Source organism: Nannospalax galili, unplaced genomic scaffold (assembly GCF_000622305.1).
Source record: "Nannospalax galili isolate Female #2095 unplaced genomic scaffold, S.galili_v1.0 scaffold100, whole genome shotgun sequence".
Classification (NCBI taxonomy): domain Eukaryota; kingdom Metazoa; phylum Chordata; class Mammalia; order Rodentia; family Spalacidae; genus Nannospalax; species Nannospalax galili.
Genome location: NW_008352891.1, coordinates 6919741 through 6937874, shown reverse-complemented (window position 1 = coordinate 6937874; position 18134 = coordinate 6919741). Strand labels below are relative to the sequence as shown.

The following is an 18134-nucleotide window of genomic DNA, read 5'->3' as shown; positions in this document are numbered from 1 at the left end:
ACAGGGAGACTAAAAAAAAAAAAAAAAAAAAAAAAAAAAAAAAAAAATCATTTGAACAACCCTCTAGTCAAAAGTCTCCTTTTTTGTTTTTTACAAGATTTCTTTTTCTTCCTTTTTTGGGGGGAGGGGGAGATAATGGTAGTGTTTATATTTTTAAGAGTCCCACTCTGTAGTTCAGATCACTGCAGTTCAGGCTGACATGGAACTCATGGCAATTTTCCTACCTCAGCCTTCTGGGGGATATTACCAGTATGAGGCATCATATGTGGCTTTTTTTTTTTTTTTAAGGCAAAATCTCATTATGTAGCCTAAGCTCACCTGGAACTAACCACTTCTTACTCTATGTCTTGTTTCTTGTTTTTATTTTGAGACAGGGTCTCCTGTTGCCTAGGCTCACCTCAGTGTATAGCTGAGGATGATGACCTTGAACTTCTGATCCTCCTGCTTCTAACTCCCAAATGCTGGGATTAAGACAGGCACCATTAAGGCTTGCTAACAGAAGATAATTCTCAGTCATGATATTTGCTGAAGTCATTTTTGGCTTGACTGTCATGTCAAGTCATTTTTTTAAGCTCTGATGTAAGTAACTATAATACTTGCTATCAAAATGAGGACTCACTATTTCATTTGTCACAATAAAGATTTGCTTATTTGGTCCATTAATATTATTATCAACTATGTGCTTCCTTAGCTTAGTTAGGAGTTCTCAGCCCCCCTTAGCTAACATTTGGGGTATTTCTTTGTTGTAGGGGACTATACTGAATGGTGGATGTTTGGCCTCTACCCACTGAATATCAGAAGGGCTTCCCTGGCTGTGACACCCAGAAATGCCTCCAGACACCGTCAAATGTCTCCTGGGACAAGAATCACTCCCTACATAGGAAATGGGAACATAAGAATAACCAGACAAAGCTCCAGTCCTCACTGACCTCAAACTCAAGGACAGAGAGAGAGAGGAACAATGAAAATAAACACTCAACACCCAATAGTACGTACATTAAAAAACAACAACAACAAGGTAGCACAAAGGGCTAGGAAGTGCGCTAGAGGGAGGGGATTTCTGATGGGCTGGTCTATTTAAAGAGGGGGTGGCTGGGTATGGGGTACACCCTTATAATTCAAGTACTTAGGCAGGACAGCAAGAGGATAGCAAGTTTGAACCCAGCCTGGTCTATGAAATGAAACCCTGTCCTCTCACTCCAAAACAATAAACAAAAAATAAATAGAGAGAGAGAGAGAGAAAGCTTTGAAATGAAGAGTGTAGCTCTCTGGGCTCCCTTTGGAGCTTGATGCTGTGGTCAGAAGTTTAAAGCTTATTATAAATTACACAGGAAGGCCCTGGAGATTTTTATCACAAGGGGGGAGACAAACAACCCTAAAACATTTCAAGGCATATTAAAAGGATCTCTGGAGGATGGAGAGCAAGAAGATTCAAGTTCAAATCTCCAGCATCCACTTAAAAATCTGGACACAGCTGCCTGTGCCTATACCACCAGAGTATGATTAGAACAGGAGATAGAAACTGTACAGGCAGTTAGGGCAAGGACTCCCAAAATAGCAGCTCCAGAAACGCCCTAGGTTCTAGGCCAGGAATGTCAGAAGGGAGCTCTGGCTTCTTATCTCCTAAAGGAATGCTCCCACCTGGAGTCCATACATGAGGGTAGGGACTAGAACTCAAGTCCAGACAATAATAAACCCCTCTGGTGAACAGCTCTGGAACTGGATCTGTATATTTCCAGAGTGAAAATGGGTTCTATCTATCCCCTAATTTCATCCTGTCTCCTAAATTATTTTAGGGTTACCTCTTCAGGGGCAATGACATAGCAGCAGTGAAGGCCCATTACAGGAAAGCTCTGGACTGGGTGGAGAACTAACCATCCAAGCCACCCAAAACACAAGGGTTAATCCACTTGGGCCTATCAAACACCCATCAAGGGACCACCCTTAGGAAGGCAGGAAGGCTGGCTTACCTTAAGCCAAACTAAAGAGATAGGTGGAATAAGTATCCCTTTAATGAGATATGGTACTTTCCCTTCCCAGAATTTCTGCCCCTAACACAATCCCTACGGCCCACCACAAGGTACTGTTGGGTCTACCTACCTTTCTGAGTAAAGGTGCAACTTTTTATTTTTGTCTTTTCTGTCCCATTTTTCCAGTGCTGGTCAGAATCTGAGTATGCTTTTTCTGGTACTTTGGGCTTCCTAAATCTTTCTTTAAAGCTGCTCTGCCTTATCATGTGTTTGGTTACTTGTCTGCCATGTGACTGACCTCCATGCAGGCTTAACTCAAATGGCATGGCTTTTTTCCTCCTCTTCTTCATTATCCTCCTCTGGGCAGCTGCTGAGATTCACAGCTTGCCTGCCCTGGGATTTTGTCTAGTTTTGTTTTGATTTCTGAGCCAGGGTTACACTATGTATCTCTAGATGACCTGAAACTCCCTATGTAGACCACGCTGGCCTCGAACTCACAGAGATTCACCTGCGTCTCTGCCTCAGAGATGCTGCGATTAAAGAAGTATACTACCATATCCAGCAAGGGTTTTTCTTTTAAGCTCTAAGAAAACTGTGCTCTTTGAATAAACTTAGGCTTTGCTTAATTTTTAAACTTTCCTTGCCTTTTAATTCTTTAACTGGCAGGGGAAACAAACCCATTCCTGTACCCCTAGATGGAATCGCATGTGTAGGTAAGGAAGGGTGGGGAGGGATAAAGACAAGAAGTTCCTGGGAGCTTGCTGGCCAGATAGGCTAGCTGAAATGGTAAGCTTCACAGGTACAGAGAGACCATGTCTCAAAAAATAAGGCAGAGAGCTCTATAGTAAGACACCAACATCCTCCTTTGGTCCCTTCGTGCACATTCACAGTTGCAGTCGATCTCTCTCTCTCTCTCTCTCTCTCTCTCTCTCTCTCTCTCTCTCTCTCTCTTTCTCTCTCTCTCTCTCCCCCTCTCTTTCTCTCTCTCTCTCCCTCCCTCCCTCCCTCCCTCTCTCTCAGTGGATCTCTGGATGCAATCTAAAAGTCCACTACAGAGGGCAAGATGAAAAGTGGGGCAGCCTGGAAAGCTACCTTTTAAACCTAGTAGAGGATCTGGAGGTGACATGAGTGGAGTGGCAAGAGGCAGTCATACTAGAGATGACTGAAAGGTTACAGAATTTGCTAGTGGAATAAGTTTTGCAATTAAATGGGAGTCTGTGTGTGTCCCCCTCAGCCACTAGTAGTTATTGATACCATTAGCCAACAAGTGTCAGCAGTGGAAAAACACAGGGGGTGAGAGGTAGGGGGAGACAGAAACTAGGACTTCTATTTTGAACACACCTAACACTATCAAGGCAAGGATACTGAAAGAGACTAGAGATCAGGGAGAGGGCCAGGGAGGAAAGGGCAGGTGGCATTTGAAGCCACCAGCTGCCATGGAGGCCCCTGGGGAAAGCTGAGAAGACCAGGTCTGCACTCTGGGGTACAGGAACAGGCAGTGGGAAGGCAGAGGCAGAGGGTTCAGCAAAGGAGGCAGAGTACAGGCCAGGGAGCAGGGAACAAAAAGCACAAGAATGCAATGTTCAGGAAGACCAGTGAGGAGTGGTCAAGTGGGCCAGTACTGCTGTGGCTGACCATCATGCCAACAGGCCAAAGATGAAACATGCCAAGACAGAAGGGGGACACACACCTAACTACAGGGGGCAGAGGAGAGAAAGAAAGTGGAGATGGGGAGGGGGACTACTGTGGAGGAGGGGGAGTGTCAGGGACAGGAAGATGGTGGCTAGATGGAAATACATGATGAAACTAGTTTTTTCTTCAAGCTGGGTGTGGTGGGGAACCCAGTTAACCAGGAGATAAAAGAAGGAACGTGATTCGAGATGAAAAGATGAAAGCCTTACATGGAATTATGGGCAGTTAATACTCAGTACCACAAAGGGACATATCTTCAAATTTAGGCAGTTTGGTGGGTTTTATGATTACAGAATGATGTTGAGTTGCTTTTATTTCTCAAAAATAAAGAAAAAATGAAAAGAAATTTTGCTACTGTCAAGCGTATAAATTCTTTCCATTTGGCTTTCTCCCACTACTTGGCAGCTTGAGAGTGGAGTTTAACTAGAATGGGACATGTGCCAGATATAATTGAGAGGGAAAAGATAACCTGGCTAAGTGCCTGTGAATAATGGTGACTGGGGTAATCAAGGACAAGGAAAGATCAAGAACCCAGACAGACTAATTTCTTATCAGGTAAGCAGACTCAACTGCATGTGTCCTGTTATATGAAGATTGATAATGGGAAAACTGACAAATGTGCAGACATGCTACCTGGGATGAAAGTAGACAGTGACACAGGTCTATCCACTACCTTCTAGCAACTGTGGATTTGTTAATCTTGTATTTAGAAACAAGGTACTCCACAGGAATGCTTTTCTTTAAAGGTAAAAGAAGCCTGTGTTCTCTAATTAAATTACATTGAGATAGACTTTGTCAAGAAACCAACCATTCCTTAGGCGACAATTCAGAAGCAAAGGTGACCCCAGAATGAACTCATCAAACAATTATCAGCAACATCAGAGTGGCACCTCTGTACTACATGGATGTTTTACGCACTGGCCAAACACTGTCATCCAGTCACTGGTCTACAAATGGTGGCTGCTCTTATCATTAGTAATTACTACACAGCAGACATACTAACTCCTGTTTTTGAGGAAGAATGAGTCTCACAGAGACAGAACATGTGGACAGCTCTCACATGGTCCACAGGAGGCACACATTGTACAATGACACAGGCATGGACCAGGAAGCCTTGGAGGGACACCCAGCCTAGCACAACATAACATAGTGACAAGGAGCCATGCAGGGGGAAGAAGGCTCTGTTTCCATGAACCAGTGCCTCTGGAAGGACTAGGAAGCCTTAGAAATATGAATGTGTTCTGGGCAGAGAAGGCACAAAGCATGGGAGATGCAAAGACACATACCTTACAGCTAATCCCCTCTGTGATGGAGTCAGTTCTTCATCCTTTCGAAACATGCCTGAGAAGAAAAAGAGGTACTTTTGTTAGTTACGTTTTCTTACAAGAATGGCACTTGCCTCATTTGAAATTCATGCAATAATCCCAATTTTTATCTAATGATTGTCCCTTTCTTTCTCACAGCAACACAGATTCAGTCATGTTTGGATCATCATGTAACCCAACCCACCAACCCATGAGTAAGATAAATAACACATTCTGGAGAAAGGAAGATTACTAGTCTGATTCCTCTCTGAAGGAAATTATCATGAACAACAACAAAAACAAAATCTTAAATATTCATACTTTTTAATTTACAAATTAATTATCCTTAATAGGAAAAGATATGACTTTTCAAAAAGGCATTAAGACTCTTTAAGGATAATTTAGATGACTGAACCTCTGTGCCATGGACTAGCAGCTTGACAGAGCAGTGACGAGGTCCCTACTCTCAAACAACTTCAGCGAACACAAATGGAATCAAATATATTATCTTCACCTATCTATCTGCCTTTACTCCCAAACAGGAAGCTATTGCTACAACTACACACCAACTTACTAAACCATATGCTTTGAAAAAAACCAAAATGATAATATCCCCCAACAAAGCAAAATTCACCCAACTAAAAAGCACCGAGATAACTAGACAGAAACAAAGAACATGGAAAACAAATTACAAAAAAATAGAAATATCCAACTAATATATAAAATGATAATTTCATTATTAATTATGGAAACATAATTAGTTAAGAAATTTCTGGGAAGCTAAAGCAGTGAGACCCCAAGTTCAAGGCCAGACTGGATTATATACAGCAAGTCCTGTCACCAAAAAAAAACCCAAACAAAACAAAAAATACCCAATTGTTAAAATAACAAGATGCCATTTTTTACTTCTAAGTATTCAGAACTTTTAAAGGGCTTTTATCCCTATAGCATGATATTAATTATGTAACACAGACACATTTAATGTATGATACATGTACATGAAACAAAGATGAGAAAAAAAATCATCTTAAGATACTATACAAACTGTTTAGCACTGGAAAAAGAGCAAAGAGAAGCAAATTCTCTGCTGTGGAGCCCTCATAGTCAAGTAGGAGGCATGTAAAGAAATGAACCACAAGATGGAAATCACATTGTTTCTGTAAACCAGTAGAACAAATCTTCCTCTCCTCTAATCCTAGACTCTAGCCTAAGGAAATAATTAGAGACATGATTTCAAATTTATGACGAGAATCATCACAGCCTTACACATATAGGCAAAAAAAATTTACCTATATATCCAATAATTATGGAATGGAAAATAACTGCACATCTACTTTGACAATTAGCCACAAAAAAATCAGGTCTATGAAAAAGATAAGAGAAGTCAAAATTGCTAAGAAGGAGTCTGACTCTCAGGGGTCCTTAGGGGGAGACAAGGTTCTTTACTTTGTTTCTTTATAGTTCTTTATATTTACAAGTTTCCCTCAATGAGTAGGAACCTACTTTTGGAACCAGTAGAAAAAGCAAAACCACACTTAAAAGAAGACTGGAGATGAGGAGAAGGTTAAGCACAATCCAGGGACCCCAGAGGATACTGCCACTATCAATAAGTCTACTTTTCTTCCCCACATGGGACTCATCTGCCCCTTCCCAAACAATCTAGGGCTATCTCTACAAATGACCACTAGTATTCTGTTTTTTTAAAAAATATTTTATTTATTATTTTTATTTTATGTGTATGCGTGTATTGCCTGTATGTAGATAAGTGCACCTGTGTCATGCAGTGCCAACGGAGGACAGAAGAGGCTATCGGATCCCCTGGAACTGGAGTTAAGGACAACTGTTAGCTGCCATGCGGGTGCTGGGATTCGAACCTGGGTCTTCTGCAAGAACAGTCAGTGTTCTTAACCGCTGAGCTATCTCTCCAGCCCCATAGTATTCTGTTTTTAAAAACTTTTCTTGCCAGGTATGGTGGTGCAAGCCTTTAATCCCAGCACTTATGAGACAGAGGCAGGTGGATCTCTGTGAGTTCAAGGCCAGCCTTATCTACAGCAAGTCCCAGGCCAGCTGGGACTACAGGGAGACCCTGTCTCAAAAAAAAAAAAAAGACAAAACAACAACAATAACAAAAAACTTTGCTTTCCCTCCTTCCCTTTCCCCCTTCCTTCCTTTTACCAGAAGGGGCATGTAAACAGTCTTATCTGAGATGCCAAGCCTTGGTACATATAAACTTTCTGTTATGTTTTGTTCAGCACTTCTTTGTGTGTGGAGGGCATGCTTGCCAATCCATGAGAGGTCAGAGTTCAATGTCAGGTAGCCTCCTCCATTGCTGTCCTACATATTCCTATATATTCAATAATTCAAACCCTATACATTCAGTAATTGCCGAAAGGAAATTAACTGCACGTGTATTCTGACAATTGGGTACAAAGAAAATCAAATCAGGTCTATGAAAAAAAATAAAGAGGAAGAGGTCAAAATTACTAATAAGGGAGTCTGGCTCTCAGAGACCCTAAGCATTTTTTTGTTTGTTTGTTTCTGGATACAGGGTCTCAGCTGAATCTACAGCTCACCATTTGAGCTAGGCTGGCTGATCACCAAGCCCCTCAGATCATCTTGTCTCTATCCCCATCAGGGCTGAGATTACAGATGCACCTGCCGTGTCCAGCATTTATGTGGGTGCTGGGGATCCAAACTCAAGTCCTTATGTTTGCACTGCAAGTAGCTCTACACCCTGAGCCATCTCTGCCCTTGCTCAGCATTTCTAAGTGTTTGGTGTAGGGTGGAGCTTCCTTAACAGCGTTCCTCCACCATGCTGACCAGGGAGGCTACTATCATTTTAGAACTGCAAGTCAGCCAAGGGAAGTAGACATATAACGTATATATGCCTACCTTATAAGGGAGATATTTTATTTTTAAAAAATTTATTTCTATTTTAAGAGTATGAGTGTTTTGCCTGCCTGTATGTAAGTGAACCTGTGTTGTGCAATGCCTGTGGAAGGCAGAAGAAAGCTTCAGATACCTTAGAACTTTAATTAAGGACAGCTGTTAGCTGCTGTGTGGGTACTGGGAACCAAATGTAGGTCCTCTGCCACAACAGACAGTGTTCTTAACTGCTGAGCCATCCTGTCAGCCGAGATATTTTCATAGAACAATTTTGTCTATACATACAGGACCAGCCTCCCTCCACGGTTCAAACTTTGGGTACTTAGAATGACTCAAAACAGATTAAATTAAGATACTATTTGTTTAAGCTAGAAGACGAACACTAAGACAGATTAAGGCAGTGTAGAATATGATAGGAAACCAGACTCCTCATATTCCCTTATCGGGCACAAGCACCCAGTTAGGCTGAAGTACTCCTACTATGAATGATATCAAAGAACTTGTAAAGCAAGAAAAGCTATGTCTTCCCCAGGACTTTGCTACATGTCAGAAGTCAAGACCACACACTGCTGGAGGCCTCAATAACCTCTTGTGCACAATTTAAAGCCAGAACAGCAGGGCAGGAGGTTGGATTCTGTGAGGGGGCCAGATATCTCAAAACCATTCCTGAAGCTGCTGGTATGAATGCTACTGTTGCACAGGCCATTGAAAAACAGCCAAGAGAGTTCCACACCCAACAGTCTGTACAGATTCACACAGCATGATGCTGCTGTCCTTAGTAGGGCCTGCCTGCAAGGGTGACCATGTCTGGTGTCAGGAGCTTGGGAGGCACACAGTCCTACACTGAGATAAGTGTTCCTTAGGCCTCAACTATTGTGCCAGCCTGGTTTATTCTGAACATCTGCTTTCCTGACAGAACTATGACATACACTGGGCACTGGGTACCTGTATGACCAGACCCTGACAAATGTCTAAGGAACTTTCTGGCAGATGACACATCACAGGTGTTCTCCTACTTTGCTGCTCCAGAATTCAGTGCTGTCTCTGTGACTCCACTGGGAGGGGACTCTGGGAAATTTGTGCCTAGTTTCTTCTGGACTTCATTATAGGTACTTCTGTCCTTAGGAATCCTCAATGGAATACAACTTAGCCATGAACACACTGCATGCTGAGAGATCTATGAACTGCCAAACTGTGGATGGGCTTGGGATCCCCAATACTGACAAGGAGGCCCTCTCTTGTAAGAGTTGCTGAGGAAACAGGGGCTAGTGGGTGTTGGATCCAGCCCTGAAGCAGAAAATGGTGGATGGTTGGTCTGCGTGAGGATGTCTGGTAGGAGAGACTTCATCAAGACGAAGGAGGAGCCATGTGTAAAGCTAAAGAATCTGAACTCTTCAATAATCAAAACTGTCTCAGAGACAACACTCACTATAGTATACATATACTATCAGCAGGTGCTTCTAGACCTATGGACGGAATGACATTCCTGATCCATGATACCCTATATTGTCCTTCCAGAGCTCCAGGTGGGACCTGTCACTGTGGCACAGAACTCTCAGTACCTGAAGATAACAGGATACCTTGACCTACAGCATTTCACAGTATGAGCTTCATGACTATGGTATCAGGGTCTAAGTTCTGCCCATGTCCCTTGTTCAGGATCCAACAACTATGAGACACTATCCATCAACTGTAATGCACAAAAAGACACTCCAAGGTGGGTCCAACTATGAGCTTGGAAATGAGAAAGCCAAAGAAGCAGCAGAACTGGAATCTGGATCTCCAACAGCCATCCCATGCCTTACCCTGCACAGGCCACCACCTCTGGGGAGTATACAGGAAGTATCTGCCCTAGGAGGAGATGCTCTAGGAGGAGATGTTTAATCCTAGGAGGATTAAACATGGACCAGTGACTGTAAAAAAGAAATCTGTTCTGTTTTCCAATTTCCCCCTAAAATGTAGGTAATTTTGCTTATCAGTAGCAAAAAGAAAAAGAAGGAAACCTCCTTTATGCCCCAGCACTGTCAATGTGTGTGAGGACCAGGTTGGAGAGTGGGAGGACCAGATTGGGGAGTGGACAGAGGATGGAGGAATCCACATGTAGGGCCAAGCAGATAACTTTCCTAAACAAGATATGCCTTCCATACCTGATGATCTAGAGCCTACACCCCAAGTCAACACCCCAAGGAATCTTGATTCCTGGCATTTCCTAAGTGTCCGATCATTGAAGACACAGAATACGTGCATGTTTATTCTAAAAGTCTATGTACACATGTGTACATGTGTATGAGCACAAAGGGGTGGGGTGAGAGAAGTGTACAAATTTCAATGCAAATTAAGACAGCTGAAACAGGACTCAAACTTAATTTAGACCAAAGGTCTAAATTTCCTTTGTATTTAAATTATCATATACATGATCATATGACTATTTTACTGTTTTATTACTGAACTGAATTAAAAATCAAGAGAAATCATTGGGGTGGAGATAGGAGTAGGGGTAGAGCATACTTTAATAATCTTTTTTTTAATTTATTATTTTTATTTCATGTGTATACGTGCATTGCCTGCATGTAAGTAAGTGCACCCATGTCGTGCAATGCCCATGGAGAACAGAAGAAGCTGTCAGATCCCCTGGAACTGGAGTTACAGACAGTTGTTAGCTGCCATGTGGGTGTTGGGATTCGAACCCAGATCTTCTGCAAGAACAACCAGTGTTCTTAACCACTGAGCCATCTCTCCAGCCCACACTTTAATAATCTTAAGCAGAACTTAGTATTTCCCCTACCTTCCTTCCTTCCCTTCCCAAAGAACAGAGCATTATGGCAATATCGCAAGCCAAAGATTATTTGAATAGGGTTCTTTCCAGTGATGAAAAATTAACTTCCAAACTCTTACCGTCATGAATTTCGTAAGCCAAACTAGTGATCTTCTGGGTAATGATCATCATTGGGCTGTGATGAAACAAAAGTAGACATTTTAAATGAAGAAAGTTAAACAATACTTAAGACATAGGAAAAAGTCTACTCTGCTTATAACAATAAAATCTCAAGTTTCTAGCATAAAAAAGAACTCCTGGAGCTTTTTAAGAGAAAACAACTCAGGGGCTTTGTGTCCAAAGAAAGTACATGAAAGAAATCGAGGCCTTTTCTGCAAGAGTGCTCTGTCCCTAAAAAGTAATCTTCTGTGGGTCAACCTCCTTCAACTTGGGCATCATCAGATGAGGACCAGAGGTCAGAAGTGCAGGCACATCATATATGCCCAGGCTCAGACTTAGAACTTCTTTCAACATTCTATGTTGCCCTTTGTCCTAAGGCTGAACATGAAAGAGAACAAGCTGCCTGGGAAAGGGGGATTAAGGAGACAATGAAAGGAATTTGGGTGAGGTAAGTATGACAGGTAGGAAGCCAAACATGAGGGAAATAGGGAGAAAGAAAAGAGACAGGGTGCTATCTCCCTGTGTAAAAGCAGGGCACGCTGATGCCAGTCACCCAGAACTGAGAAGTATATCATCTCTTAAAGAAAAGAGAATTTTAAAAGCATTAGAAATGGCAATATTTCTCCTACATTTCTAATTATTTTAACTCAATGGATAACTCAAGAAGAAAAAAACAAGCCAGCCACATAAGAATTATAAGATGTAGCACATTTTACCCTTTACAGCATCAGCTTACAGTTGATTTTAAAGAACACAGGTAATTTAACTTTCTGAAACTGCCAACAGAAGCAGGAAGTTATACTTTGCCTATAGGTAGAATGTGTGTCTCACCATATCCTTCTCACAAGGCCTCCCAAAGCTGACCACACAGAATCACTCCCCTGCATAGGCAGGACAAGGGCCAGTTAGTCAGAAGGAGTGGAGGTTCAGGGTCCATCTGATAACGTCCTGACTGCTTTTCCACCAGCCACACTGCTCAGAGCAGAAATGCTGTCTTTAGTCAAACACTGGTATCTCTCAAAGTGTCAAGAAAGGAGTTGATTTCTTACAGCATCAGCATGCAGTAGCAACAAGGGTTTGTTTTCTACATCTTAGCCCTGGAAATGAAATTTGCAGACCTGACCTTGAAAACTCAAGGCTGTTAAGGTTCAGATAGCCCTGCCCCCTCGCCAACAGGATCCCAAGGACTTCTCATGCTCCTGAGAAAAGGGAACCTATCTGATAAGCACCTTGGTCTTTGAAGTCAAGAGAAGCAGACTTTTCTCCACTGTTTGGCCAACACAGCAGGCTTCCCCTTTGATCTCTGAAGAGGACAGGTTTTAACAGTCCGGCTCTCCCATTCCCCCTGCCCCCAACTTAAAAAAAAAATACATCTTCCTGCCTTCTGCAGGAGGCAGAAGCCTCCCTTTTAAAACACCCCAGCTCAAGACCCGGGCAGACATTTTCCCTGCCCGGAAGGGAATCTGTCCCATGTGTTCCTTTGCTAATAAACCCTATTTTGATGGAGTTTTAGCTGTGCCTCGGTGCCTCATCATCCATTCGCTCATTCTCCGCCAACTTTTTACCTATCAGATGGTGTCAAAACCCGGTTCTTACCTCAAGGGACCCGCCTGGACTTCTCCAATGCCACTAACTTGGCTTTCAGGTACACTTCTTCTCTCTCTCTCCTCCTCTCCCCAGCCCTCTGCTTTGCTTTCACCTCTTTCTGACTCTCCTCACTGGGGAGCACTCTGCCTGGCCTACTTCTTTTGATCTCCTTTCCCATGATTTTTACCACTCCCGGACAGAAATGTGGTCTCCGTAATGGACCTGCTTCATCCGTTCCCTATTTCGGTTCCCCCACCGCCACTCACCACCCGCATCTCACCCCCCACCACCCCCCACCCTGCCCCTTTGCTAGGGGCCTGCAAGCTCTGCTGTCTTTCATCATTTTTCCTGTCTTTCTCCTCTTCCATTGCCTTTCTTCTTCACTTTACTAGGGGTGATTTCTGATACTGTTCAATCCAACACATACAAATGCTCTGTATCCTTTTCCTCTCTCTCGCCGTCCGATACTAAAGCTTTCTGCTCCCTGCTGTGTGCCTGCCAGCTCGCCATGTTTCTACTTCCTGCCATGTACCTGCCAGCCCACCACGTGTCTGACCTCCCATGCATGCTTTAAACCTGCATGACCCCAAGGCATATTCCCCTTCCCGTTATTCATCCCCTCCAGGCAGCTGCCAAAAGCCAAGACTGCCAGCTCGCCTGCCCTGGAAATTTTTTTCTTTAACATTCTAATTAAATGAAGTTTCCAGCTGGGCCCATTCTTAAGTTCTCTTATAAATTTGGCTAAAAACCCTTTAGGGGACTCTTTCTCCCAATTTTGACCCAACTAGCCTAAACGAGCTGGGCAACTTTGCTCAACATTTAAAGAATTTCAGGCGGCTTGCCCCATTGACAAAGGACAAACGTTTTAAAAGCCTTTTTTTCTCCTAAACTTTTTCTCAGGCAAAGGGGCTCAAACTTTGATCTTAGACCCTCTTGGGCATCAAGCAACTGGTACTCAGGTGCCTACTTTTCCAACTAGACCTAACCATTTTAAATTTCACTATACAAAAAAGGTCAGAGGCACTGCTCAGGTGAGCCACATGCTTTCAAACCAGCAAACACTGATTTATGTGCCCTGTTCCTTCTGCTGTCCTCATGAGTTTCCTTTCCAGCATAGCTTCTGTCTAGAAACTAAGAGATCCTGAGAACTTGGCTTTACATTCACAGCTATGATGGTTGATGAGATACTGCTTGCCTGAATTTACTGCTTGAACTTACTAAATGTTAGGGGAAGAGGAATTTACTGTTTGTTTGAATATACTGCTTTGAATTTACTGCTTGAATTTACTTGTTTAAATTTACTGCTTGTAACCATTAACTCAACTGGAGACACAGGCATCCGGAGATAGAGGCAAGTGATACAGCCCCTGGAGCCTGACCTGTTCTGTGTCATGTCATGTAGACATGTCTGCTTACACAAGATAACAGGAAAGAGTCGTGCCAGGCACATACCAACGATCTCTCCCCGATTGAGACACCTGAAGAGAGTTGTAACATTTTTCTTGTTTTAAAGTTATTGGTTTATGAAATGCTTGTTTCGAAACTATTGGCTGTATAAACGCGGGCCTTTGTGTAACGGTTGTGGGAGCCTATATAATCTTTACCTAAAATTGCCTCAGGGTCGATCGCTCTAACCAGACCTGCATGTTTTGGAAAGGACGGTCGGCCCCAGCTAGCTGGTTTAATAAAACTCTGCTTGATTCTTGCATCTCCATACTCGTGCATTTGTTCTCCAGAAGAGACCCACCGAGTCACGGACCCTAACATTTTGGGGGCTCGTCCGGGATTCGTGGGGGGCTTCTGGGGATCAAAGGACGAACGGGGGCAGAGTTTCTTTTCTCCGGACAGGGCAGTGTAAATTGAGGGTGGCTCCCTCGTGTCTGTAAAATCCAGAATAAAGCGGGAATCGCCATCCCGTGTCTGGTCTCAGGTTCAAGTCCCGATCAGGGAAGTCCGGGTTCAAGTCCCGGCACCTAGGGTCTGAGTGTCTCGGCCCTGGGGAGGAAGCCCGATTGGCAGAAACCTGGCACCAGAGGAAGAGGAGGTCGAGCTCGTTACCTTGAGGCAGTCCGAGTGGACACCTTTTGGGAGAAACACGAGGAGTCTCAAGGATCCCGAAGGTGAGAGTGAGAGTGGTGAGTGCAACGCGCGTCTGAGCAAAAGAAGGACCGGTCCGAGCGAATGCAATGAGATGTGGTGCGCGTGCTTGCTGGTTGTACTAATTGTCTTACTGGGGGGGGGGGTCTGGTTTTGTATTTTTCTCTACATTCTCTATTTTAAAACCTTCATTTCCTCCTTTTCCTTCTATTTATTCTCCGTATCTCCCACCCCTCTCCATCCCTCTCTCTGGCCACTGAGAAAGCCCCGTGGGCACGGGTCGAGCTAGTAAGAGCCACAGGGCGCTCGCCGCTGAAAGACTCCCGTGAGAGGATAAGGGGGTCCTAGGCATGAATCCCAGATAAATTCACGTCCTACGCAGAAGAAAAACTGGGCAACGACAGGCACCCATCCATAAGCACACCCACTGGCCATCATTGTTTAGAGTGGCATCTTTACTTCTCCCTTTTCATCTCTCTCTCTCCTCCCTGGACAAGGCTGTGAACGTTATCTTGATGTTTGTGCTCAAAAACCTGAATGTGCACATGCGCGGCAGCTGTAGCAGCGGCGACCGCGCCTCTGGAACACGCCGTCCACAAAAACGCCGTTCTGGCCGGGCCTGTGCGGGCTCTGGGGCAGCCGCGCCATGGCCGCCGCCCGGGGGCATGAAGATCTCCAGCTGGCGCCACGAGATGAAGTTCGAGTGGCCCATGCTCACATCCACCAAGCCCTGCGAGGAGTTGCAACCGATGGTCACCGAGCGCTTCTTCATGAGGTACTTGAATTCGCAGCCCTCCAGCCACGCAATGGCCCAGCCGCCCAGTGGGGACCCACCACCCCTGGCCCCACCGCCTGCGGGAGGGGTGCCCACGCCCAATAGGGCCACTGTGGCTGCCATCGCCGGTGAGGCCCAGCAGATCCGCGCAGGCGCCCTGGCGGGCCGAGGCCCGGGCACAGTAGTGGGCCGCACGAGCCTAGCACGGTCGCTGAGGCTGCCGGCCGGCGAGGAGAGCAGGACCCTGCCCATCTAAACTAGGGCAGGAACAATGTGCCCTGTGCGGGAGATGTGGGCACTGGAGGAGAGAGTGCCCGCAGGGAAGGGAGATGGGGAGGAGGGAGCCCTGTTGGGGCCCTCCACGGTGGGGGATCCTCCCACTGGGTTCGTGGTGAATACTGGGGCACAGTGTTCGGTTCTTGGTCAGGCTCACGGTCCTCTGAATCCAGGACACACAGGTGTGGTCCGGGGAGCTTCAGGAACTGAGGGGTGTGCCTGGACCACCGATGGGGTGGGGTGGACTTGGGAAGGCATCAGGTTTCCCACTCCTTCCTGGTTGTGCCCGGGAGTCCCGCATCTTTGTTGGGTGGAGACTTACTCACCGGGATCGGGGCATGTATCCATTTTGAGCCTAAAGGTATAAAAGTCATGGACTCAGAAGGACAGCCCCTGCAGCCAGTACATGTGTTGTCTTTATCTCTGGCTGATGAATATCACCTATTCCCAGTGGCTCTAGAAAAGGGGGGCAGGGAGACATGAGCTCCTGGTTGCAGGAGTTCCCTTCCACCTGGGCCGAAACCGGGGGAGTCGGCCTTGATTAGCACCTGTCCCCGGTTGTGGTCCAACTCAAAGCTACGGCCCTGCCCATTCGGGTCCAGCAGTACCCGATGCCAGAAGAGGCTAGGAAGGGAATAGTGCCTCACATCCATAGACTGCTAGAAGCAAAAATCCTTAAACCCTGCCAGTCAGCATGGAATACACCCCTGCTTCCTGTGAGAAAGCCTGGCAGTGGAGATTACAGACCGGTGCAGGATTTGCAAAGGGTAAATGAAAGGGTAGAGGACATTCACCCCATGGTGCCCAACCCATACACCCTACTTAGCCACCTGCCACCGTCTCATGTGTGGTATACCACCCTAGACTTGAAGGATGCATAAAACAGACTATCCTGACCATTCCTGTGCCCTCCTCTCCCTGGGGAGTGAGGGAATTCCTTGGCTCAGCTGTGTTTTGCGGACTCTGGATCCCAGGGTATGCAGGGATAGCCTGTCCACTGTATGAAGCCACCAAAGAAGGACTGAATTGGAAGTGGAGTCAGGAATAGCAAGAAGCATTTGACAGATTAAAAGAAGCTCTTCTCCAGGCCCCCGCCCTGTCTCTGCCAGACCCAGAAAAGCCCTTCATTTTGTTTATAGATGAAAAGAAGGGAGTGGCCAAAGGAGTCCTGGCCCAGCAACTAGGCCCGTGGAAGAGACCTGTGGCTTACTTGTCCAAGCGGCTGGACCCAGTGGCCTCGGGATGGCCATCTTGCCTGCGCATCTTGGCAGCCATCGCCCTACTGGTAAAGGAAGCTGACAAGCTGACCTTTGGCCAGGACCTGAGGGTGACAGCCCCGCATACTGTGGAGGGGATTCTCAGGCACTGTCCAGGGAAATGGATGACAAATGCCAGGCTCACCCACTACCAAGGGCTCCTGCTGGACTCTCCTCAAATCGTCTTCTCGGCCCTGGTGACCCTGAATCCTGCCACTCTCCTGCCAGACCCAGACCTGTCAACCCCCATCCATGACTGTAGAGACGTTCTCTCTGAAATCATCCAGGTACGGGCAGATCTGAGAGACACGCGGCTGCCAGATAGTGAATTAGACTGGTATACAGATGGAAGCAGCTTCGTGTGGGATGGGGTCAGAAGAGCCGGAGCAGTGGTAGTGATGCATGAGGGGGAAGTCATTTGGAGTGCAGCCCTGCCCCCTGGCACCTCAGCCCAGAAGGCAGAACTTATTGCTCTTGCAGAGGCACTGGAAAGGGCAGAAGGCAGGCGAGCTAACATTTATACTGATAGCAGGTATGCTTTTGGCATTGTGCATGTTCATGGCGCCATCTACCGGGAAAGAGGATTCTGGTCCACAGAAGGAAAGGAGCTTAAGAATTTGCAGGAAGTTCAAAGACTGTTAGTAGCCGTGGAAAGGCCTAGGGCGGTGGCAGTTGTACATGTGCCTGGGCACCAGTCCAGAAAAACTCCTGAGGCTATTGGTAACAACTTTGCTGATGCAGAAGCCAGGAGGGTAGCTCTCTTATGGCGCCATCTACCGGGAAAGAGGATTCTGGTCCACAGAAGGAAAGGAGCTTAAGAATTTGCAGGAAGTTCAAAGACTGTTAGTAGCCGTGGAAAGGCCTAGGGCGGTGGCAGTTGTACATGTGCCTGGGCACCAGTCCAGAAAAACTCCTGAGGCTATTGGTAACAACTTTGCTGATGCAGAAGCCAGGAGGGTAGCTCTCTTGGGCCCCATTGTGCTGGCAGCTCTAGAGGTACCCAGACCTGAACTACCCACCTTACCTCCCAGACCTGACTATTCCCCACGGGAACTTGAGTGGATAAAAAAACAAGCTCCGGGAGAAAAGCCTGGGGAGGGAGACTGGAGTAGGGACCGGGAAGGTAGACTGATCTTACTGGAAGTACTAGGGAAATACATGCTCACCAACCCACACAGATCTCAACCTACACAGATCCACCTATCTAGGGTGGAAGAAGTTGCTCAGTCTTTTAAAGAATGCACAGTTGGTATTTCCACACCAGGACGAGGCCGCACGTCAGATCACGGGGGGATGCGAGAGCTGTGCAAAGCTAAGACCAGCCCCAAAGGGGCTCCACCCTACAGGTATCTGGGA

The 18134-nt window shown here is 45.8% G+C and overlaps 1 protein-coding gene across 4 annotated transcripts in view; it reads right to left on the bottom strand.

Annotated features, from left to right (window-relative positions):
* The window catches only part of Mboat2 (membrane bound O-acyltransferase domain containing 2), a 204047-nt gene that overhangs the window by 27577 nt on the left and 158336 nt on the right, over positions 1-18134 (bottom strand). For 3 of the 4 annotated variants that reach the window (XM_008850141.3, XM_029554574.1, XM_029554573.1), the window contains 2 exons: positions 10748-10803; positions 4949-5003 (listed from right to left, as the gene is read on the bottom strand). In XM_008850141.3, the coding sequence (XP_008848363.1) occupies positions 4949-5003; positions 10748-10803 (111 nt within the window). The remainder of the gene's footprint in view (positions 1-4948; positions 5004-10747; positions 10804-18134) is intronic. The other variant, XM_029554572.1, reaches the window with a different exon arrangement.